The sequence below is a fragment of the Lampetra fluviatilis genome, chromosome 4 (genome assembly GCF_964198595.1).
Source record: "Lampetra fluviatilis chromosome 4, kcLamFluv1.1, whole genome shotgun sequence".
NCBI lineage: Eukaryota > Metazoa > Chordata > Hyperoartia > Petromyzontiformes > Petromyzontidae > Lampetra > Lampetra fluviatilis.
Genome location: NC_136278.1, coordinates 8183771 through 8207741, shown reverse-complemented (window position 1 = coordinate 8207741; position 23971 = coordinate 8183771). Strand labels below are relative to the sequence as shown.

At 46.3% G+C, this 23971-nt stretch overlaps 1 protein-coding gene across 6 annotated transcripts in view; it reads right to left on the bottom strand.

Annotated features, from left to right (window-relative positions):
* Positions 1 to 23971, bottom strand: part of LOC144931539 (uncharacterized) — a 75785-nt gene that overhangs the window by 38380 nt on the left and 13434 nt on the right. For all 6 annotated transcript variants that reach the window (XM_078855493.1, XM_078855497.1, XM_078855492.1 and 3 more), the window contains exons 2-3: positions 19312 to 19395; positions 11757 to 11831 (exon numbers count right to left, since the gene is read on the bottom strand). In XM_078855493.1, coding sequence (XP_078711619.1) covers positions 11757 to 11831; positions 19312 to 19383 — 147 coding nt within the window. In that variant the 5' untranslated portion in view covers positions 19384 to 19395. The remainder of the gene's footprint in view (positions 1 to 11756; positions 11832 to 19311; positions 19396 to 23971) is intronic.

The window sequence follows — 23971 nt, the reverse complement described above, 5'->3', positions numbered from 1 at the left end:
TATAGGCGTACTACATGCAAACCATGAAGATAATACAGAAAGAACTGGTTGCTAAAGTATGGGCAATTGGAAGTTAAAAAAAGAAAGAAAGATGCGTTTAATTTGTACGAGCCAAATTTTGTTCGAGGAAATTATATATTTTAAAATGTAATATTGATTTATTACTGGTGCACGGTTTTCAATTTCTTTTGGACATCAATTGTTTTGGACTAATTTCTATTTGGCTATTTTTCCTCCAATGTATATTTTACTTAATTGTTGAACTTGTTTTTACACGACTGCTTTCTATAACCCAGGTCACTCTCGCAAATCAGGCTTTGTCTCAGGTTCTCATTTGATTAAACAAAAATAGACTTGAAAAGCAACGAAAGGCATTCGGATAAAAATCATCTACCGATTTTCAGGAGCCTGGCATACAGTGCTCGCGCACACATGTGCAGCACATCTCTCCAAAGGCCTGTGCTCTGTGCACATGAGTTATTTAACACATTGGCTGGATTAATGGAGGGATCCTGAAGGCCTGGCTATAAAATGTGTTCGCAGAAGTCTGTTGCTGTATGCATATAAACATATCTGTGTGTGCACTGTAAACCTGTGTATTTACTAGAAGCGAGAGGCCAATTATTATAATTGTGATTGTAATTCTGCAGTCTCAATTAATCCAAATTTCGTTCATGCGAATACTCATTATCACGGTAACTGTCATTGTGTTTACGCACTGCACTCGGATAATGGCTACCTCAGTTGAATTCCTGGCCACGGCTAACATCAGTGCTGAGTGGTATCCGAACCGATCCTGGGCTCGCCTCAACAAACCCACACTGACCAGCGCAGGGGTCGGCAACCAAAATAACAAGTAATTTTTTTTCGAATTTGGTAAAAAAAAAAATTCACGTGAATACGAGACGGTGGTTCTTAATAAATAACATCACGAAGCAGTCCTTCATGAGCTGCATGCGGTTCCGGAGCCGCAGGTTGCTGACTCCTTGCCCATGGTGAACTGGACTTCCATGGTAAACTGGATTTCCATGGTAAACTGGACTCCCATGGTAAACTGGACTCCCATGGTAAACTGGACTCCCATGTAAACTGGACTCCCATTGTGAATTGGACTTCCATGGGGAATTGGATTTCCATGGTGAACTGGACTTCCATGGTAAACTGGACTTCCATGGTAAACTGGACTTCCATGGTAAACTGGACTTCCATGGTAAACTGGACTTCCATGGTAAACTGGACTCCCATTGTGAATTGGACTTCCACGGTGAACTGGATTTCCATGGTAAACTGGACTTCCAAAATACCAACAAGAGCATTTTTTTCGACTTTGGTTAAAAAATATATATATTTCTAAGAGCTGCAAGTTTCCAGCCCCTGGACCAGCGTCATTAAGTATGGTTCAACAATTACATCCAGCAGGGGACTGCCAAAAGGGGTGTACGTTATTTCTTATCTCATTATACTTTATTGCAATATAATCATCATTATCATCAGCCTTGAGAAATCAACCACTACATGAAAACCTCTCCAAGTGATTGCCAACTCTTAACGATCCTCTGATGCAACCATCCACTTAGCACGTGCACACAAGCTGATTTCATAACTCTCCATTCCCTCTGTGGATATTCTCTCAGATGCGTTTCATTTCTCGGCTGCCATTCCATCATTATTCTTCACCACAGGACATCATCCCTGCCCAAGCTCACTTATTTTTACGAACAGTTTGATTTGTTTTTTAATTTGCATATGTTCTCTAATCCATGTGTTTATATTTCTGTCCCTCCATGTAATTCCAATCATGTTGCAAGGCAGTATATTGTAATTTAAAAAGAACATGAGCTGCAATTTATGACTTCACAACTATTGCATACCGAAAAACTTTGATAACAAATTACATAACTACGTTTATTTATTTGTACAGATTGATAGTATCTCCGGATCTCCACGTGCACACACACATCTATTGTCTCTGTCGTATTCATAAGACATTCCCACATTTTATGGGAGGACAAGTCTGTTTTGTTTTTCACATTCACGAAAATAAACTTTTCAGCTTCTGCATATTCCCAATGTGCCTTACACCAACCCAGAATGTGCCCAATTTCGTCAGAGCTCAGAAGCTCAGCTCGGTAGAGCTTGGATAGTGCTTGGATGGGCAATAGCTATGTACAGCGGATTGTGCCTGGCAGTGAGCAGTGAAGCCAACTCCATTTTTGTAATGTCTTTCTAGATTTGAAGCTTTCGTGACTGCAAGGATTCATACCCTTAGTTTTTTCGGTAAAGTCACGTAGGTAAAAAATGGAATTAAAATTTATAAAAATAAAATAATAATAAATCACAGTAAAATTAATAAAAATAAAATAATAATAAAATCACAGTGGTGTTTTATTATTTTTATTTTATTTCATTTTTTACCTACGTAACTTTACCGAAAAAACTAAGAGTATGTTGTAATGTCCTATACGCACCAAGTCAATGTCAGCCATGGCCCGGGAAGCAAACTCAGATTTGCCAGTTTCGCACTGCACTGCACCACCACAAACTTGTGTATGATATTTAAATTAATTTCAGCACCAAAAATAACCTTCTTTGGAAATGGTAAAATATCTTCCTGTAACAACCAATGCCTTTGTAATGTGCTCCATTATCCAGGAGTTACCTATCCAACGGGGGATTGGGCAATCCGTGTGAGAATCAGCTGACCACCTTTATTGGCAACACGAGATAAAAGCCTTGGGGTCCACTGGGCACATGAGCTCATCCATAGAATGCGAGTAATGTGCTAAAAAAAATAAACAAAAATTCTCTAGAAATAAAATCTTGGCAAGACCAAGGCAGGTGGATTTATTAATTATTTTCAATATACTCTGCTACGATCCCAAAACGGAAAGCATTAGTTATCGCCTTTTCACAACATAGATTTACACTGTGGTTGGAGCATATGGAAACCTAGATAATACTGTCTTGTAAGTGTACAGTCTTTACAGAGTTCTCGGGAATGCAAAAACAAAGTTCGCCAATGGCATGTTTCCTGCAGGCAAAAAAATACAAACGAAAATACTTCCACAAGCTCGACTGAGCAACTGTAAGTCTACATTCCAGCAGCAATTTTACACAACAGACAATATTGCCAACCATGCCTTCATGCAATTCAACATGAGCAATGTGTAATTACATAAGAGATGGTGTGGCAATGATTACTTGTCTCCTATACCCGATTTGTTTTGATGACAAAAAACTAGCTTCATTGCATGAAATGTTGAACTGGGTTGTTCTAAGAACACATAATTTATATTTTAGTCTATAACAACATTACACATTGATCGAATAATACATTTTTTTACGTTTCATAATATATTAATGCACACCGTCAGTCACGGGGGTTATTTGACCAGAGTTCATAACACGGTTTGGTATGTGGAGTGGCGGTGGTGGTGGGGGGGTACATTAATCTCCCTCGCAGATAGGGTACAAGTGTAGTAACGCTCACGACTCGTTCACACCGGAGTTGGAGGCACACTTGTTTATTTAACACCAACGTTGTGACATACACATTTGAGGGGGTATCGGCCCCCTCACCCGTCTATCTGAGGACACACCTCTCTAGCTAACCCTAGCCTGCCTCTGAGTCCTCCACTAATGGGCTAGGGGAGGCTATCTTGGCCCGACACTGGTCAGTCGGGCCCGGTACCCAGAGTCCAGACCAGCACTGGCTCTGGCCCTGGTACCACGCCACTGGCTCGAGCCTGCGCGGTCCTGATAAGGACGGCGTACCAGGGGGAGTCCAGGGCTCTCTCTAAGACGTCTTCCGTCTTCTCTCCTTTAGCTAAACATCACTCCCGAGCCCTTCGATACATTCCCCTTTTATACCCAACCCCTCCCTGAGGGGTGGGGCCCCGGGGGATCATAATGACCGAATCGACCCCCCCAGGGTGTCTGGCGCGGACGTCGCAGAGGGCACCTGCTCGTGCACTCATGTAGCCCCGCCTACTGTGTTTGTTTACCATAGGCTGCCATGCATAACGGGCTCTCTCTCTAACACCCCTACATCACTCCCCCCCGCATAGCATGCAGCCGTCCCGGCTGCCAACATACAAAAATTTGACAATAAAGGTGCCTTCACCCCCTGACCGCGCGTGTGCCTCACTATTTTTGAACAATAACAGGAACCAGAACAAGAACGCAACAGCAAGATGAGAAAACAACCCGTCGCACCCCCCCCGAATAAATACGAATTCCGTAAAAAAAAACAGCCTATATACAATCAGCAGGGAACCCACCACGCACACACAACACACGGTGAAGCCAACATATGTACATCCGAGGAGTGGGGAACACACCACCCACACAACATCCAATGAACACAACAGCTATGTACACATTTTCCGGCCTCACAACAGTTTGCGCATTTTAGCGCGCGTCCTTGCAGCGGGCCCCTCACACGGGGTAACCGCGCGTGGCGGACCATCAGGTGGCAATTGTCCGTCTTGGGGTGAGCATTCATCCGACTCCGCGTGACCCTCGGTATCCGCAGGAGGGGTGATCGGGCGTGAGCCCGTCACTCCTGATGCACCTGAAGGTGGCACAGCCGGCAAGGCATTAGGTGAGAGCGACGGAGACGGACCCAGCGAGTCGGCCGACCCCCCACATGCTTGGCCACGCGCGTGTGAAGTGTGATTGTGTACCGCAGAGAAGGGTTTTAACCTAGAGGGGTGCACGAACCATCGCCGCTTCCCCCACTTGATGCGCACGCACTGCGGTCGTAACACCTCCACCACTTCCACAGGGCCCCGCCACGGCCGCACCAGTTTAGAGGAGGTTGCCAGTGGCACCTGGGGGCAGTGCAGCCATGCCTTGTCCCCCGGCTTCCACTGCAGCATGTGCGCTCGACTCAATCTGAGGCGCTCATTCGCCTTCTGACGGAGGTCAGAGTTTTGCATTGCAGCATCCCGTGCCTCGGTCAATTTGTCCAGATTAAATTTAACGTGGTCAGCCAGATTAGTTTTTCCCTGCGGCACGGGGATCTGCAACTGGGCACGAACAGGCGGGTCTGGTTCTCGGCCGTACATGAGGTAAAAGGGAGAAAACCCCGTAGCTGCATGGGGTGCCATCCGGTACGCCGCCAAGACCCCCTGAATTTGTAGGTCCCAATCCGTTTGCGAGTCCGAAACTTGTTGTGATAACATGGACGTGATGGTGCGATGCAACCGTTCGACCATCCCGTCAGTTTGTGGGTGATATGGGGAGGTTCGAATTTTCTTTGTGCCCAGGAGATCACAGACTTGTCTGAGTAGTTTACCGGAAAAATTTCTGCCCTGGTCGGTCAGCAGCCTCTCCGGAGCACCTTTGTCCAGGACATAACCCTGAACAAAGGCCTCCACGATGGCTGCTGCCGACTGGTTGGCCAGAGGCCAGGCCATAGGCCAGCGTGTAAAATACTCGACACCAGTCAACAAATATCTATTCCCCCTGGGGGTGGCGGGGAATGGTCCCAAAATGTCCAGAGCGACCAGCTCGTTTATCCTGGACACTTTGATCGATTGCAAGGGCGGGTTAGACTCCCGTGCCGGCGGTTTGCGTTGTGCACATCGAGGGCATGATCCCAACAAATCCCCAACATCCCTCGTCATGCCAGGCCAATAAAAATCAAGTTGCAGCAAGGCGAGAGTCTTTTGGGTCCCCAGGTGTAGGAGGCGCTCATGAGCGGCCCATACCACCCTGCCCCGCAACCCAGTAGGGACCACCAGCCGATGTCGACGCGACTTCCCGTCCCAATGCATCAGCAGGCCTTGGCACATTTCCCATGCGTCGGAACCACCTCTTTTTCCCCCCGCCGCACCGCCAACGCGACGTCGCCACCCGAGGAGGGAGACATCTTCCATCTGGAGGCGCCCCCAGTCAATGACGGGCAACCCCAACAGGGAATCTTTGCCCTGTTGTTCGATCGAATTAGTAACTACTGTATCGTCGTCGTTGGCGGCCGCCAAGACAGGAACCGATGTGTCCCCTGGAGGTCTGCAACGTCCAGACCCCAGGAGGCATGCACACTCGGAGGTGGTTGGCAAGCGCGACAGAGCGTCCGCGTTGGTGTGGCGAACGCCCTTACGGTATGTGGTTTGGAAATCGTAATCCTGGAGGACCTCCAACCATCGGGACAATTGTCCCGATGGCTGTTGAACCCTCAGGGCGTACTGCAGTGCCGCATGATCTGTGCGGACGGTGAAATGCCGACCGTACAGATATGGGCGATACTGTTGGATGAAATGGACAATTGCCAACAGTTCCCTACGGGTGACACAATATCGTTGCTCCGCTGGAGACAACACCCGACTGCCGTACGCAACCACACGTTCCACGCCGTCAACCACCTGGGAGAGCACGCCCCCAATACCCGTGTTGCTCGCATCGGTGTCGAGCAAGAATGGTTTTGAAAAATCAGGGTAAATCAGGGGAGGAGCGTTTACCAAAGCGTCCCGAAGGGAGCAAAAAGCAGCTTCCTCCTCCTGACCCCAGCAGAACCGAACCCCTTTTGATGTTAAAGCGTGTAGGGGTTTTGCTATAGTCGCAAAATTAGCGACGAAGCGTCTATAATACGACGCAAACCCAATAAAACTCCTAACCTCTCCCACTGAGGTGGGAGTCGGCCAGGAGCTTACACACTGCGTTTTGGCGGGATCGGTAGAAATACCTGAGCGTCCCACGATGTGCCCCAAATAACGCACCGACTCGCGTAACAAATGGCATTTTTGGGGCTTAAATTTCAAATTAGCAGCCCGCATCTTTAGGAAAACCGCCCGCAACCTCTGGAGATGTTCATCAAAAGTTTTGCCAAAGACAATAACGTCATCCAAATAAATCAGGCACGACTCCCATTGCAATCCAGCCAAAACCAATTCCATCAACCGCTGGAAAGTTGCCGGCGCTGAGTGTAAGCCCATCGGCAACCGGTTGAATTGAAACAGGCCGTGCGGAGTACGGAAAGCAGTTTTAGGCTTTGAATCATCGTCCAGAGGAAGCTGCCAGAATCCCGAAAGTAAGTCCAATGTGGAGAAGAATCGCGCTCCCGCCAAGGCGTCAAGCGATTCGTCCATCCGTGGGAGCGGGTATGCGTCGGCAACCGTAATTTTATTAAGGCGCCGAAAGTCAACGCAAAACCGCAACGAACCGTCCTGCTTCTTAACCAGGACGATCGGCGCTCCCCAAGGGCTGTTGGAGGGAGAAATGATGTCGGCGGCTAGCATGTCATCAACAGCCGATTTGACATGGTCCTTTTCGGCGGGACTCAACCGAAAAGGATTCTGGCGTATTGGCGCGCTGTCACCCGTATCAATATGGTGACGCAGCAGATTAGTGCAGCCCAAATCGTATTTATCCCGACTGAAAACGTCGGAAAATTCCCTTAGTAGTGTCTTAAGACGTTGACGCTCTAAATTTGACAGGTCCGTCGATCCCGCACAAAGCGCCTCGAGCCACCCTTCATCGCTGTCCGAATGTGGTCGCGGTGCAGGGACAGCGCCGACATGACTCGCGACGGGTTCCTCACAGGGCACCGGCGTTGCGTGAGCAAGCACGGTCCCCTGTGGGACCACCACCGTCTGCGAGCCCACATTGAGGACCGCGATGAAGGGTTCTCCTTCCCCTCTCACTATGGTCTGGGCCGGGAGTAAATCAGGTCCACTGACCCCGGCCCTAGACGGTCCCAACAGAACCCCTTGAGCCCCAATGCCCTTAGCGAAGGGCCGCCGAAGTTTCAAAGGAATCAACATTTGCGCCCCCGGAGGAACGCGCACCGTTCTATCTACGAACGCCGGCACCGTCGCGAACGCCGTCCGGCTCGTAGCGGAGGATGGCAGAAACGCCATGCGTCGGCCCGATGGGAGCTCAATGCATCCCTGGTCGATTAATATCCTAATCGGCATTTTGGCCAGGAAGTCCATCCCCAGCAGGCACGGAACCGCCAGCGAGGAGGAAACAAAAATCGGCCCAGACAATTTAATATCCCCGACACAAATTTGGGCACGAATTTGTCCGATGATGCCAAGTGAACCCCCGTTAGCAGCAAAGAATGGCACGTTAACAGGCATCAAAGGACGGCTTTGGGCAGGGAGAATGTTATAAATCAACTCCGAAATAATGGTCGCCGATGCTCCTGTATCGACCAGGATGCGCACCTCGACCCCATCGATGTGACCCACAACGGCCGACGACCCTGACGACGCGGCTACAACCCGATGGGCCAACACGGACCACTGGCTGGGTTCAATCTGAGTACCCAGAGCGGTGCGTGTTGGTGCCATGGTACGCGATATTGGCCCCCCCTTCGCTGCGGTGTTTGAGTGTGTGACGGGCGTGTGCGTGGGCCAAGCATGAGGGGTGCCGCGACTCGCCGGATTATGATGGTGGAGCTTGTGACGAGGGCCGGCGTCCCGTTGAGGTGTCGTCCTGCGCTGCCCAGGAGAGCGGCACCCCGAGGCGACGTGGCCCCGGATGCCGCAGTTGTAACAGCGTGGAAGCGCTGGTGACGACGATGGATGTTGTAGACGGCTTGAACCGGCCCGGTCCTCCCGTACTCCCGCTCCATGCTGCCGTTGCTGGTCGATGGCGCAAACCTCTTCCGCCGGGAGGGTGGCTGCAGCGACGGCACGCCCGCTCGCCGCCTTGCTGGCCTTCCGTCGTTGAGAGGACAGGTTTGCGTGGAGAAGACGGGCCGCTTGGAGGGAGCACATCTCTGCATCGTCCTGTGCGACAATGACGATGTCTAAGTCGTCCGCCAGCAAAAGTATCTTCTCTGTCACCATGGCGTCGACACCCTCGTCATCCATTCGTGGAAAGGCCTCCTTCGCCAGTGCCAGGAGGCTTGTGCGGTACGCCAGGGGCGACTCCTTCGTCCCCCGCTGGCGATCGTAAAAGAGTTGGCGACAGTCCGATGGTGGACCATATACCGCCGACAGCACCTGCATCGCCTTCCGCAGCGTGGAGCGCCTCTCCTTCGAAGCCGATGTTAGAGTGGCGAGGGCGTCGCTGTCGAGAAGTGCTGGCAGCGCGCGGAGAGCCTCGGCGTCTGTCCACTGTGCCATCTCCTGGTGAGCGAGGAAGCGCCGCTGGAAGCCGCCCCAGTCGCCATCCTCGCCCACAAATTCCTTGAGTGGAGGTAGCCGCTGATGTAAGGCAGCGGCTGCAGAGGAAGAACGCACTCCCTCGTCCGCCTCACTCAACTCAGCGTCGGCACGAACCAGCGATGGCATCGCCGGTCGCACCCGTGGTGACGTTCCGCCCGTTGGTGGTGACGCGGCAGGTACTGTACTCCCGCCGTTGGACGCGATGCTTAGAGCGGCCACGCCCTCAACAGCAGCTGCGGCGATGGCGGGAGTTTCAAAATGTTGCTCCGTGGAAATGGCGGGAAGGCGCTGTGATCGTCGGCTGCCGTTGCCCCGTGGCGGTCCCGCAGCCCCCAGCTGCGTGATGGTGTCGAGCATGGCGGCTGCGGCGTACAGCAGCTCGGTCAGCTTCGCGTGCGCCTCCCTCAGCCCCTCCATCGACGGCTCCCCTTCCTCCAGCTGCTGTGGCGTGGATGCGCCCAGCCCCGGCTGGTCGATGGCATCTTCAGCCGTCTCGGGCCCTCCGACTGCAGTGGTGTCTTCTGCCTCTGGTACCCCGACTCGAGTCGTCCGGCGTGTATCCATGTTCGTACTTTGTTTCACTTCTGACGCCAGATGTAGTAACGCTCACGACTCGTTCACACCGGAGTTGGAGGCACACTTGTTTATTTAACACCAACGTTGTGACATACACATTTGAGGGGGTATCGGCCCCCTCACCCGTCTATCTGAGGACACACCTCTCTAGCTAACCCTAGCCTGCCTCTGAGTCCTCCACTAATGGGCTAGGGGAGGCTATCTTGGCCCGACACTGGTCAGTCGGGCCCGGTACCCAGAGTCCAGACCAGCACTGGCTCTGGCCCTGGTACCACGCCACTGGCTCGAGCCTGCGCGGTCCTGATAAGGACGGCGTACCAGGGGGAGTCCAGGGCTCTCTCTAAGACGTCTTCCGTCTTCTCTCCTTTAGCTAAACATCACTCCCGAGCCCTTCGATACATTCCCCTTTTATACCCAACCCCTCCCTGAGGGGTGGGGCCCCGGGGGATCATAATGACCGAATCGACCCCCCCAGGGTGTCTGGCGCGGACGTCGCAGAGGGCACCTGCTCGTGCACTCATGTAGCCCCGCCTACTGTGTTTGTTTACCATAGGCTGCCATGCATAACGGGCTCTCTCTCTAACACCCCTACACAAGTACAAGCATACACTTCAAGATTCTTTCGCGACTTCCTTCACGCAGCGCGAGAGAACCGCTCCGTCAGTGCAAACAGACGAAGGAATTTCACATCGTGTTCTCGTTCGGAAAGGAGGGGGGGGAATCATCTTCTTGGTTCTTTCGGTAAAGTCACGTAGAAGGGAAGTAATAAAATAATAAAAAAGTTTTATTTTTATTATTTTATTAAGAACCAAGAAGATGAATCCCTGCAGTCACGAAAGCTTTAAATCGAGGGGGGGGAATGTCAAGGGCAGTGTGTAGATGCCTCCCTCACACAGGTGAATTGCATGAAAACGTCATGATCCCGCTTCATCTTCGCCGTACACATTGACCGCGTGCTTGGGCTCGTTGCGCAATGATGTGTTGTCAAACCCTGCGTCGACATATTTTGTACAGTTTATCCATTTGGTCTGCATAAAAAAAAAGCGTCGCACACATTTTTTCCCGATTGTGTAAACACACAATTTAGCAATTAGGCAATATCCACGATACATTTACGTGTTTGTAGTCATCACTTTGGCAACAACGAGGAACTTTCAAATTTTAAACAATGCTAATTAAATAGCCCAAATTTACTCCTTGCTAAAATCATAAATGCACAGTGCTCAACTCTTGGTTTGCAGCCCCGGCATCGAGTGTTAGAAGTTCCACATTCCTATAGTGGGCATCAGTCTCTCATCAGGGGATGCACCACTGACGACAGTGTTCAGGGGTAGGCGTCATTGGCAGTCGTCTGGAGTGAAATATTTCGAGGGGGGTGCAAAATAATTGGAATTCAGAGTTCTCGCCATCCATCACGACACGTCCTGTATTCTTCTTTGCATTAGGGATGTTTCTGTATCATTTTGTTGTTGTTGTTGTTGCTGTGCTCAAGCACCATGGATCTACCTTGAAAAATAGCCAGAAAAACTGGCTAAACGAGATCATCCGTGGGACAAATAAAATAATTTCAAACTCGGGATGCCCAGGGCCCCAGCCACCTTGACAGACGCGAGTATTATTAACCGAGCATCACCCGTCTATCGTTGACATGCCACTCAGGATCAGAATAGTTATTTATCCTGGAGAAATACAATGAGCTATGAAGCTCTTCTTCACAGATGTCCAGCGGGGGCGGGTCATAAAGATACAATATCAAACAATACACTGCAAAGTATAGGAACGGTAAGCAAATCACGAAATATAAATATGTAAAATAAATAAAAAAAGTTCAAATTGCATAATTACACTAATTCTCGGGCAAGGCAGCAAAGCAACAACAAGAACAGCCCAAGACCACACAGAGACATTGCGCAATCCCTCAATAAAATTAAACAACAAAATGTAACTATCGATACATGGGCAAGGATGAAAGTTACAGACCTCGGAGGGACAATAGTGCAGAGGTAACTCAAAATAATTTGAGGATTCATTTGCGTGCGGCAGACAAGGATTTACGCTCACCTGAATTCTCAATGTCAACAGCGTTCCCGCGAGCCCACTCTCGGTCTGCTCGATTCTCCTACGCTCCTTCTGCCGCTGCAAATAACACAACAACAAGCAGCAGCAAGGTCAGCGGAGCAAGAGAGGAATGCAGAAAAGGTGGTTCTATTACTATCCATGGTAAATAATGACTCCAGGAGGGATAAAGCAAGCAGGCAACCCAGGAGGTATTATGGAAATATTTGATTACTAGCCTTTTGCCCGTCCAAAGACGGGTGTATTGCAGTAAATCTGAAACTTGCGAGCGAAAATCAGACCGCGATGTGATATTCATTGCATCCATTCGTGTGCAATTTGTAAGGCCGCGGTAATACAGACCTATTTAATTTAAAGGTTATTATGCCTTGTTCATCATGACGTCCTTTTTACTTTTATGTCTCAACAGCGTTACAGAGATCGCGTGACGTGAGGGTTCTGCCTTTGTAGTGAGGGTTATAAGTTGACGCTGAGGAGGGGGGAGGAGGTGCCCCGCCCCCCCCCCATGTGGAGTGACGTCACCCGCTAAATATTATTAATGGTCGGGGGGGGTGTCCATTTGGTGGACATCACCTGTTCATGATTATTAATGAGGGGGGCTGGTCGACGTGGAGTGATGTCACGTGCGGGACACACAGACATTCTTGGCTCATTATAGTCGTTAATAGTCGTCACTGTTAAATTTCGATTTAAAGCTTTCGTGACTGCAGGGATTCATCTTCTTGGTTCTTTCGGTAAAGTCACGTAGAAGTGAAGTAATAAAATAATAAAAATAAAACATAACTAAAATAATTCTCACGACGTTTCGGCCACAACGCAAGCAGCCGTCCTCAGGTGAAGACAAGGTCTGTCGGGGAGACAGATCTGGTCTTCACCTGAGGACGGCTGCTTGCGTTGTTTTATTTTTATTATTTTATTACTTCCCTTCTACGTGACTTTACCGAAAGAACCAAGGAGAGGAGTTGTCACTGTTGTTGATGTATTCATCAAACATTTAATATTTAGTTTAATACTTGATTCGGATTCCTATTTATTCCATATGTAAGTTGCAATTTGCCCGAGTTTCACATAATTAGCAATATCACATCTTGTTTAATTTCTGTTGTTCAAAATTGCGTGTTATGGATGCTTTGTTTTCACCTGGATATTTTAAAAATTAAACCTTTGCTTCAACCCAGCATGCCGTTGCAAGTACATCCAAGTATCATTGTGTCCTGATGGGTTGTTTTCTAATTCTTTATGAAATAAACATCCACTACTGTTTACAGTCTTATAATTGAACTTATACACCCATTAAATTTCTGCTGACAGCACTTTACCCTCCCACCCATTGCCTAGACACTTTCTAATAAGTGAGAGACTGAATTAATTATAACATACAAGCGGGAAGTACCCGGCGTTGTCTGGGCGAAAAATATATTTCAAAACTTCTCTTAAAAACCTGACATATACATTCACCAGATACTAAGCTACTTTGAAAGCCCAGTGGGCCGTTTGTCCATTTCTCCACCAACAAAATTATAAGAGGCTTTCACAAGTCCAAAAAGGAATAGAAAGTGGGGGTAAATAGTTGATCTAAAAAGTTTCCGAAAATTATCGACCCCCCCCCCCTCAAAAATATATATATACACCCTACATACAACAAAGTAGTTTCTATTGACTCTGTAGTTATATCTACTGACTGTACAGTAGTATTTACTGACTGTCGTAACTACTGACTGTAGTAGTATCTACTGGCCCTACAGTAGTATCTGCTGACTCTATAGTAGTAACTACTAACTCTATAGTAGTATCTGCTGACTCGATACTAGCATCCACTCACTATAGTAGTAACTACTAACTCTATAGCAATACCTACTGACTCTATAGTATCTACAGACTCTATAGTAGTATCTACTGACTGTAGCAGTATTTACTGAGCGCAGTGGTATATACTGACTGTTTTAGTATCTACTAACTCTGTAGTAGTGTAATGTTCTTGTATGGAGATGGAGTCGTCGTAGAGGCAACACGGTTTATTTATAATATAACAAGGTACACTTAATCCCTAACACAAAGGGGTAGTGGCCCCTTTCACCCACAACCTGGGGAGGTACAGCCTCCGGGCTATCGTACCTAGTCACTCTGACTTCTCTAGCCCTCCGTCTGGCTAGACCTAGGGGAGGCTGACCCACCGCTGGCCCGGTGGGTCCCTGACCACTGGCCCGTTCAGACCTGGCCCTCAGAAGGACATCAGGCCGAGGGAACCTCAGGGTCCTAACCTCTCAACCACTGGCACCGCACTGAGCCCCGGCCCTTAAAAGGACGTCGGTGGCTTGGGGTCCAGGGTCTTGTCTCCAGGCGGGCTTCTGGCTTCGGCTTGAGGCGAACTGCCCAGCGCTCTCCAGAGCCCGCTTTATATACTGTTTCCCCCTGAGGGGCGGGGGGTTCTGTGAGATCGCAGACACTGCCCACAGCCCCTCCCCCCGGCGGGTCCCTGCCAGGAGTACACAACCGCCCCATACCGGCAAGCACCCTGGTTCTGGCGCGCGTGTGTGTCAACATGACCACCACAGTAGTATCTACCAGAGGTGTGGACTCGAGTCATGTGACTTGGACTCGAGTCAGACTCGAGTCATGAATTTGATGACTTGCGACTCGACTTGGACTTGCATAACAATGACTTTGTCCCACCTATGAGATGTGGACTCGAGTCATGTGACTTGGACTCGAGTCAGACTCGAGTCATGAATTTGATGACTTGCGACTCGACTTGGACTTGCATAACAATGACTTTGTCCCACCTCTGGTATCTACCAACTCGATAGCAGTATCTACTACCACAACAGCAGTGCATACCGACTGTGGTGGTACCTGCTATCACTGCAGCAGTGCATACCGACTGTGGTGGTATCTGCTACCACTACAGCAATTCATACCGACTGTGGTGGTACCTGCTATCACCACAGCAGCGCATACCGACTGTGGTGGTACCTGCTATCACCACAGCAGCGCATACCGACTGTGGTGGTACTTGTTATCACTACAACAGCGCATACCGACTGTGGTGGTACTTGCTATCACCACAGCAGCGCATACTGACTGTGGTGGTACCTGCTATCACTACAGTAGTACATGCTAACTCTATAGCAGTATATATCGACTCTATAGCACAAACTACGAACCTGACAGAGTGCTGTTGTGAGGCCTAGTCCCGTGCCGAGCCCCCGTCCTCGCCTAGATTGCCCAGCCGGCCGAGGTGGCACCTTGGCAGGCTGGGAGTTCGGCCGTTCCCCTCCCCCACCATTCCCCCACCCGCTCTACAATAATAGTATCTAAACGCTATATTAGTATCTACCGACCCTATAGAAGTGCACACATTGGGGTGGGGGACATGACACTTTGTAGAATTTATCTCAGCGTTGTGTTAATTTTGTTTAGCATTTTTAATGTGAATGAGAATTCCCCCCCGCCTCCACCGATGGCGCATGTGCGTTGCTAGGGTTAAATCCCCGGTCAGCTTTGACGTTCGCAGAGCGGTGCAAGGAAATAAATAATAAATGACCCTCAATTGTTAATTTAATTATTTTAAAGTTGACGGATGGGAAAATGAAATAGCGCTGGCTCACCACGGGGCTTATGGCGTGGTACCTGATGATATAATGCACAACAGACTTGTTTTAGATGACCAACTCAAGGGTCAAAATGAGATATGATGCAAGAACTCAAGGCATGGTGGAAGGTGGTGGTATATAATGACGTTAACAGTCCAAGGTGATGTTTATTCAGAGGCTGAACATAGATATAAGCCTCGATTTCACAATGACCCAGACTGTACATTTATCTGCAGCTGTCAACTTATTTCTAGGTGAAGGCCTCCCCATGTCGTGTTAATCATGGGGCTTGTTTTACCATACTTCACCACGCTGCTTAGTGCAATTTGGTGAAGTGGGAGCCCAGGGTAAGTTCGGCAATCACTCGCCACTGATGGAAGTCGTGGCCGGAAATCAAACTCAGGTCCAGTGGTAGTGCTAGCCAATAGGGGGTCCCTTGAAAAGAAAATAATTTGGGGGCCCTTTTCAATTCATACAATCAATATAATGATATAATTACTTGTGCATTTATTCAGGAAGCCACATTGAGTCGTCGGGAACCTTCCAGGAGAGTCATGTTTTTTTATTTTAAGATCTTTTCAGCCAATGAATGATGAGTGTTTATATAAGTGGGAGGAAACACCTATGCATGGGAGGGGTCAATGCTGTCTCCATACAGATGGAAACAGATGGCGATTAGTCCACTTCCTGTACTGCCTTCTCCCGGCAAGCCAGGGTATTGGCACCTTGACGCCCACGGGAAGAGAGTTTGATAAACAAAAATATTGTGCTATCCACTAACCCGCGCCACCACAGTGCTGGATTACAGGCGTGTGCCTGATGATAGTCAAGAAATGTAGATGTAGTGAGAAAAGAGAAATGCATACAAAAATATGTCATGAGATGAGAGATGCAAACAAAATATACATGAGATATTAATTGGTGCTTTATGTTAATTAGATTGTTTATTCGAATTTGAAGCAAGCGGATATTTAATGGACCCTAATTTCTGAAAAATCTGGGACACCTTTTGCTTGGTTTGTTTATATGCACCGCACCGCCACTGTTCAGACGGCCAGGTTCGTAGTAAGCCACCGCTTCACCACCCTACATTCCTCACCAGGGTGCAAATGCAGGTCTGAGCGCACACACGGAACAGATAACAGCTGTGTGCGCCAAATAGAGTGCAAATTCTGTATTCAAGCTGTAGTCACTCATGTGCGTTACCAACCTACGATGCATGCCAGGGCGAAGTGGTACCACTTATGTTTACTCTTCCACAACAATCCTCAGTTAGACCTTTTTTCCCCAAGTCATGCTATTCTAGAGTAAACCCATAATATAATGGTTCCCAGTTAAACTTTAACAAAGTTAAAAGGGAAATAAAGATGTTTTTTCACGGTTTTATTCCATTTACGTATAGCCACTTTTACCGACACCGGAATTTAAACAGATTACATTTATGCATTTAACTAACATTTATGTATGTACACAAGAGAACATACACAAGTTAGAGACATCGTACTGAATATTAAGAAAAGTGTGTTTGACCAGGGCTTATCACTGTTTATGCCTCCTCGGATTGGTTACCAAAATGTTGCATTCAACAATAACACGTTTCAAAAACTGTTGCTTTTCCATCCTGCCATACGAAAGAAGATCGCTATTACAGATGAGATGTCCAATGGGCCAAAGAAGCAATAGAGTGGAGATAAAGCAATAAAATCAGCTTGTGTACAAGGTGCTAGATGGTTTGTTGCATCGCAAGATCGTGAGAGATGGCAAGGGCCTGGGAAAGGACTTCATTTAGCAGTGGCTTGATCATGGCTGATGATATGTAGAGAGTAATGTATTTATATAAACAGACAGTTTAACTGTACACCATTATTCAAGTCAGCTCTACAAATAGTTAACACACAAGACGATACTGGAAACTAAATGGGACAAGGAAAATATAAATTGATTTTGCGGACAATAGCATTTTCTCAACCATTATTGGTGCCACCCAGGAGAGAGATTAGAGCAGGGTGAGGAACCCAGCACACCCCTAGGGCTTAATTTCATAGGGCCCATGGCTACGCAAGGCTGACCACTTTTAAACACCTAACTCACTGCAAACATCTTAGCCGGGTGCCTATGTCTGGAGCTGCGAGCCAACATCAATGGGTTTGGTGATAGGTAGGCAGTCGCAGGCATCACATTGGTACGGTAAAGGCGAGCCCTATGTTTATTTTTGGATAATATTAAGGTATGTGTGTGTGATGTGTGCCCACATTACCGATCCTTCAGAGGTATTTAAAAGTCCTACTCAATTCTCAGTAAGGAAATAATTCCCTACTCCTGGATTAAGGGGAGTGAGAGAGGTTCGCTTTCATAAACTAAGGTACAAAGCTTATACCGTGAGACAACAGTGAAGGTGAGTAAAAGGTCTGGCCTTGTGTGCACAATGATTACCCGGGCTCTTGGTATGGGGAGTGCAAGTACTCGACACAGTCAGGAAAAGTTAAGCAACCCACTGCGTTGAAACGTTCCATTCATAAACATCCTCCAAATTACTTAACCATATGGACAATATACTTTTGCCGTGTACATGGAAAACATTAATGAGGTGTATGTACGAAGATAACTGCATTCAGCTCATCATCAGCCTTCAACCACTGCTGCATGTCTCTCCCCAAGCTGTTGCAATCGTTCACGGTCTCGTGATTGAACAATCTATATAGCTCCTGCACATGCGCTGTTTTCCCTCTGGGCGCCACTCCACTTTTAATCTCGACAGCCACTTTATCAGACCATTCTTGTGACGTGTCCTGCCAAAGTCTAATTACTTTTTCAATGGTTAATTTGATATCTCTAACTTGTGCTTGTTCATCTTCTTAGTTTGATCGGTAAAGTCACGTAGAATGGAAATAATAAAAATAATAAAAATAAAACATAATAAAATAATTCTCACGACGTTTCGGCCACAACGCAAGCAGCCGTCCTCAGGTGGAGAACATGTCTGTCGAGATGACAGAGTGACTTTACCGAAAGAACCAAGAAGATGAATCCCTGCAGTCACGAAAGCTTTAAATCGAAATTGTGCTTGTTCTCTATTCAATGCTTTGCTTTTTGTTTTTCATTGTAATTCCAAGCAGGCAATTCTCCATTATTCTTTTTGAACTTTTCAGCTTTTGCTCCATTTACATGGTTAATTTCAGTGTTTTTGATCCATATTTTATATCAGGGAATTCACAACGTCAGGGGGTTGTGGTTCCTTCTGTAAATGGCTTTTATCATTTCAAAAACTTTTTATGAAGTAAGTTACTCGAGTCGCAAATTAAAAACGGCACACGATCGCACGAGAATTGCAGTGGCAATCTGCTGCGTTGTTGATGAATGTGTTGGGTTTGTGTTATTTGCGCTTGTGCACCACTGCCAACGCAATATCACAATATTTTTGCGTGTGATTGGTGGACAAGGCAAGCTGCAGAAAATGACAATTTTGTTCATCCGTGTTTAAATCTCAGTTGCACTATAATTGGGAAGCCAACATGGACACATACCAGCTCACTTCTTAATGTGCATTCTTTCACAGCCACGGGAACGAAATGGAACAAGGCATAGGTTACCAAACCACCCCACCTCAGTTTAAACTAGAATATCCACATCAACTCCATCTCAGGCTTCACCGATCAAATGAAATTCACGTAAAACGCAAGTGTTGCTGTGGAGCATTCTGGGTATAAACAGAAGCATGAATCGGTTCTCTGTCTCCATATATAAACAACACACTAACGTAGTCCATCAGCCAGTATTAGTCAGCAGCATATGTACGTGAAAGGAAACACGCAAGATTGGTTTCGACCTTCAAGGTCTCACCATCAGATAGGCTCGTTGAACAAATGCTGCCCAGTTAGCAACCTTGGCAAGAGCACTCCATCGAAACTCCGGGGCCTTGTTTCACACAGCTCAGAGACACACTTTACCTTTTTCTTGGCCCTCCTCTTTTCTGCCTTCCTCTTGGCTTTCTCTTCCACGTGCAGAAGCTCATCTCCCATCCTCCGCTAGTTCTGCCCACAAAGAAAACAATCCATGAAAACGTTAAAAAAAGCGAAAGTACACCTTTTAATTGTGTTATCCCATTTACGATTGCTCTTTGGAAATGACCTTGCGTCAGGAACATCAATCTTCATTCGACGCCACAAGTGTGCAAGATAATTAGGATGCAACGTAGATTGTATCCCTTTAAGTTCGTGCTGTTTTCTATGCCGACCTTGGATACGCAAGTCATTATAGAATTTAAAAGATGTAAGAATTCAGTGAAAATATATTAAAAGGCAAAGGGCCAAAGTACATTAATTTGGATAAAATTAAATAAACCATATGGTGCATTGGATAATATTGTTATAAGTACACAATAAGGAGCTAAATTCATTACTGTTCATTTATAAATATATATAAATTGTGAGTATTACCATTTTAAATCGCGTTTCTTTAATCAACCAAATGTGCCCCGTATTGTTAAGAGCAAGGATAACACAGTGTGGGCGTGCTTTGTCAAATGAAGGTCGATGCAAATTAACACAAAACTTGGAAAATGTTACGTAAAAATGCGGGACTTTATAAGTGTCTTCATGAGGCACATTGCAACGCAGCAGAAATGCCTTCTGATCCATCATCATGACAGAAGATTGATTATCCGCACATTTGCTCCACTTATCGACGGCGAATAATATCGGAATAGTGCTGATCAAACGCAAGAACAAGGCGGCTCATAAGTAGATACGTAGAGATCTCCTCTCTACGTATCTCCTGTAAAAGAGAAGTCTACAGGAGAACTATACTTATCTCCTGTCCTGTCCCGTACAGGACAACGCTACTCATCTCGCGTACAGAATTATACCCATCTGTAATGCTCTGCATTGAAATGCTCTGCACCTCAAGCTGTGAGGAATGAGACTTCACGAAATTATTATTTATATACTTTCAAAAAATGTCCGGAATGTTGGAAGCACACAATTACCGTGCATACATTCACGTGGAGACAAAAAAGACAAAAACAACTCAACCAGGGCTCATGTTACGTTGCGTTTGTAATGTGGTGATTTTATTTTGCTCACCTTAACTGTATATTTGGGGAGACTACCGCTCTTTGCAAGAGCGATCCAGCCGTTTGAGCAGAGAATATATTTAGAGTTTGTCGTGCCCTTGACGAGTTTAACCTCTCAATGTGGGTCTTACAAAGATCAATGAGCATTTACCATATGGGTGGTTCATTGCACTTATCCCATTGCGGCTGGGCTATGAGACAACGTCTGAGCCCCTCATGAACTCACACAGACCAGAGCAGACTGAAGAGGCACAAGTACAATACAGTGCTGCCCGCAATTAATTATTGAATATCATTCTCACAAATGGATTCCGAGCTCAAAATAAACAATGTCTAGACATTTCTACAAACACCAGGACGTGTTTTGGAGCATGTTCATTAAAAATAATAATACTTCATTTGTGAACTCGCCACTCGATGCAATTTGCAGAACCACAAAGTATCTTATTAAAAAAGCAATCTATTCGTGACATTGTGATATTAACATAGCCGTGATGGCGGTTTAAATTACACAGTAGTGTCGTTTCACTTAGACGAACTTGACACAACGAATTAATGCATGTAACCGAAAAGCATTCACAGTATATTAATAAATAAGACAATGCTCATGTTGTTTTCATGAAGTGTAATCAATCCAACATTGAAGACGTGTGTCTCGCAAATTAATGAATAGCAAGCAAAATACACAAACAGTTGATGTTCGTGTCCTTCCCATGGTAGTTAATTAAAAAAAACAATAATTTCATCATGACTTCATGCAAAGGTGCTTCCCAGAAAACAATGAAAGTTGGGCCAAAGGTTCCGAACCACAAGCTGACTGACTGACGTTGGCACGTTTTACTGGGGGGGATTATTTAACAAAAAAGGTACAAATCAGGGGCTGCTACCATTCTTAAATGACAACACATTTACATCATTTATAATATACACGGGGGCTGTACTACTCACAACTGCAAATTCGTTTTTTTTTACTATGACGTGAACTATCGCTTCACATATTCCTCTAAAAACACAGGTGTCCATATACAGAGTACACAACAAACACGTGTGCATCACCTACTGTAATCACCCACAAATGTCTGTCCGTCCCGCGCGTGACGTCACTCCACATGAGGCCCACCCTCCTCATGAATATTCATGAGTGGGTAGATCTTGACACGAACGCAGGTCGAGCTCAATTAAGTAATTAATTACGCAAAGTCGCTTCAAATATGACGTTTCTTTACAGAAAGTGACGGTAAAAAATAAATCTACACAGTGCTACATCCGTGCGTGACGTCACTGCAAAAGAGCCCCCCCTTTCATTAATATTCATGCACTCTATTCCACATGCCGCACCCCTCCTCGATAACCATTAGCGGGTGACGTCACTCCACATGGGGCAACCCCCCCCCCCTCATTAATAATGAAGTGAACAATTTTTCTATTGAATATTTCAGATTTACTGCAACATACACCCGTCCTTGGACGGGCAAAAAAAGCTAGTAATCGATAAGAGTTCATGGTGGCAGAGATAATTTTGGTCGTAAGTTTTACCTACGAGACATTTTTCTAAGCCGGGTTACAGTGCGACAAAAAGAAGCGTACATCACTTTATTTAGGCAAATTCATTGGCAGCGACAGTTTAATATTTCTCCTTTTATTTTTATTCCATTTCAGTGGCGCAACGGAGTTGTGTGTTCCACTGCTGGTAGCTCCCATCCATTCACCCAGCAGCGGATAGGCAAAAAGGGGGCTGTTAGATGAGCATAACAGTATTTTCTCGCAAAAATGTCCAAGTCTTTCTATATACATCAATGCTTGCAACGTTACCCTTGTCGGACAATGCATTTTTGTGAGAGAAAGAAACTACTTTAAGCCCATAGGCATTGCAATACAGTAGTTGAAACACGTCGTTAATCACGTGCATTTGGAAGCAGTCAAGTCGGACCCACATTCTTCCATCCAAAGGCCCTTCATAGCGCACAGAATGGACCACTGCTAACTTGACATTATGCATGAGCAGACACTTACTTAAACACATTGGTGAAATCTTGACTTAAAGCTTTCGTGACTGCAAGAATTCGCATTCTTTGGGTCTTTCAGTAAAGTCACGTAGATAGGTTCAAAGAAAATAATTTAAAAAATAACAAAAAACTACGACGTTTCGATTACAACACCAGCGATGGTCATCAGGAGGAAATATACTTTTTGGGGGTGATATTTGCTTCATCTCATGTGCATAACCCACGAAGCCAGGCTGCAGCACAGGCTGGTCCAGATGTCTCGTGACCCCCCCCCCCCCCAATTAATTGGATTGTTTGTTGTTCTTGCAATGTTCTGGCCTGCCCCTGCTGGACATCTGTGAAGAAGAGCTTCATAGCTCATCGGATTCCTCCTGTATAAATACATATTCTGATTCTGAAACGCACTGTGCTTAAATACAGGCAACGCAAAATTTTTACTCACGAATGTCCAGCAATTCTGAAACTGAAAGTTATGCTACGATAACCATGGAAGAAGGTATACATAAAATACTGTGGTTTCAAAGTGTAGTTTTATATACTGCATATGCAAAACATAGTAAATTATCCAGTGCCTTTGAACAAATGACTCGGATTGCACCCATCCTATCTTGTCAGATGTCGGAGGCTAAGCATGCGTTGAGCCTGGATATTAAATTGGGGTCACAAGACATTTGGACTACCTTGTACAGCAAACTACCTAGGTGTGTTCACGGTTGTATTCTATCGCTCTCTGGAGTATCTCTCCGGAGTATTTCATGGTTGTACTATCGTGTGTTGTGTTCGGTTTGATGTCCAACGTTTCGCGTCACTGAAAAATCTCCCAGAACGTAGGGAAACAACAACATCAGCAAGGCTTTTGTCATAACCTCTCCCACTGGGTGTTAAACTCAAGTGCATCAAAGCAAAGTATGTTCATTGTTTACCTTTACAAGTGAATTGTTTTACAGTTCAAGAAACAAGGGGCAAATATTGCATGACTTTGCAAAGGATAAATAATAATAAACACCACCATGTTATAGGGCATTTTAGAGAGAAACTAAAATGTTGTGTCAGGTTATTATAAACAGCAGTCTCATTTTGAAAAACAAGATTTGATCTGCTGCTAGCTCCTTAAGGGTTTCCTGCAAAGTCTTAAGTGGAAACTAAATCAAGGAAGAACAAATGTGTCCAATGAGGAGCGAACAGACCGATGCCACGTATCATCACTAACTTTGTCAAAGAATGTTTCCATGCAATACAGAGTACACTGTACTCGCGCAATGGATGGTTAACGTCTTGTTGACCTTTTAACTTTTTTTATGACGTGGTCACCCTTCCAGGAAACCTGCTTTAATTACAAGACTTAAAACAAGTACAGAATGCCCACAATGTAAAATATTTCCCAACTCGCAAACGGTGTTGTTTTCATAGTAATAGGTTTTTACCCTTTCAACTGGTACAAAAACTGACTAGGCTCTAAGAAAAGCTGTCTCGGGTGTGAACCAATCAACTTCAAGGACAGTGCATATCATTATCATCATCAAAGTTGTT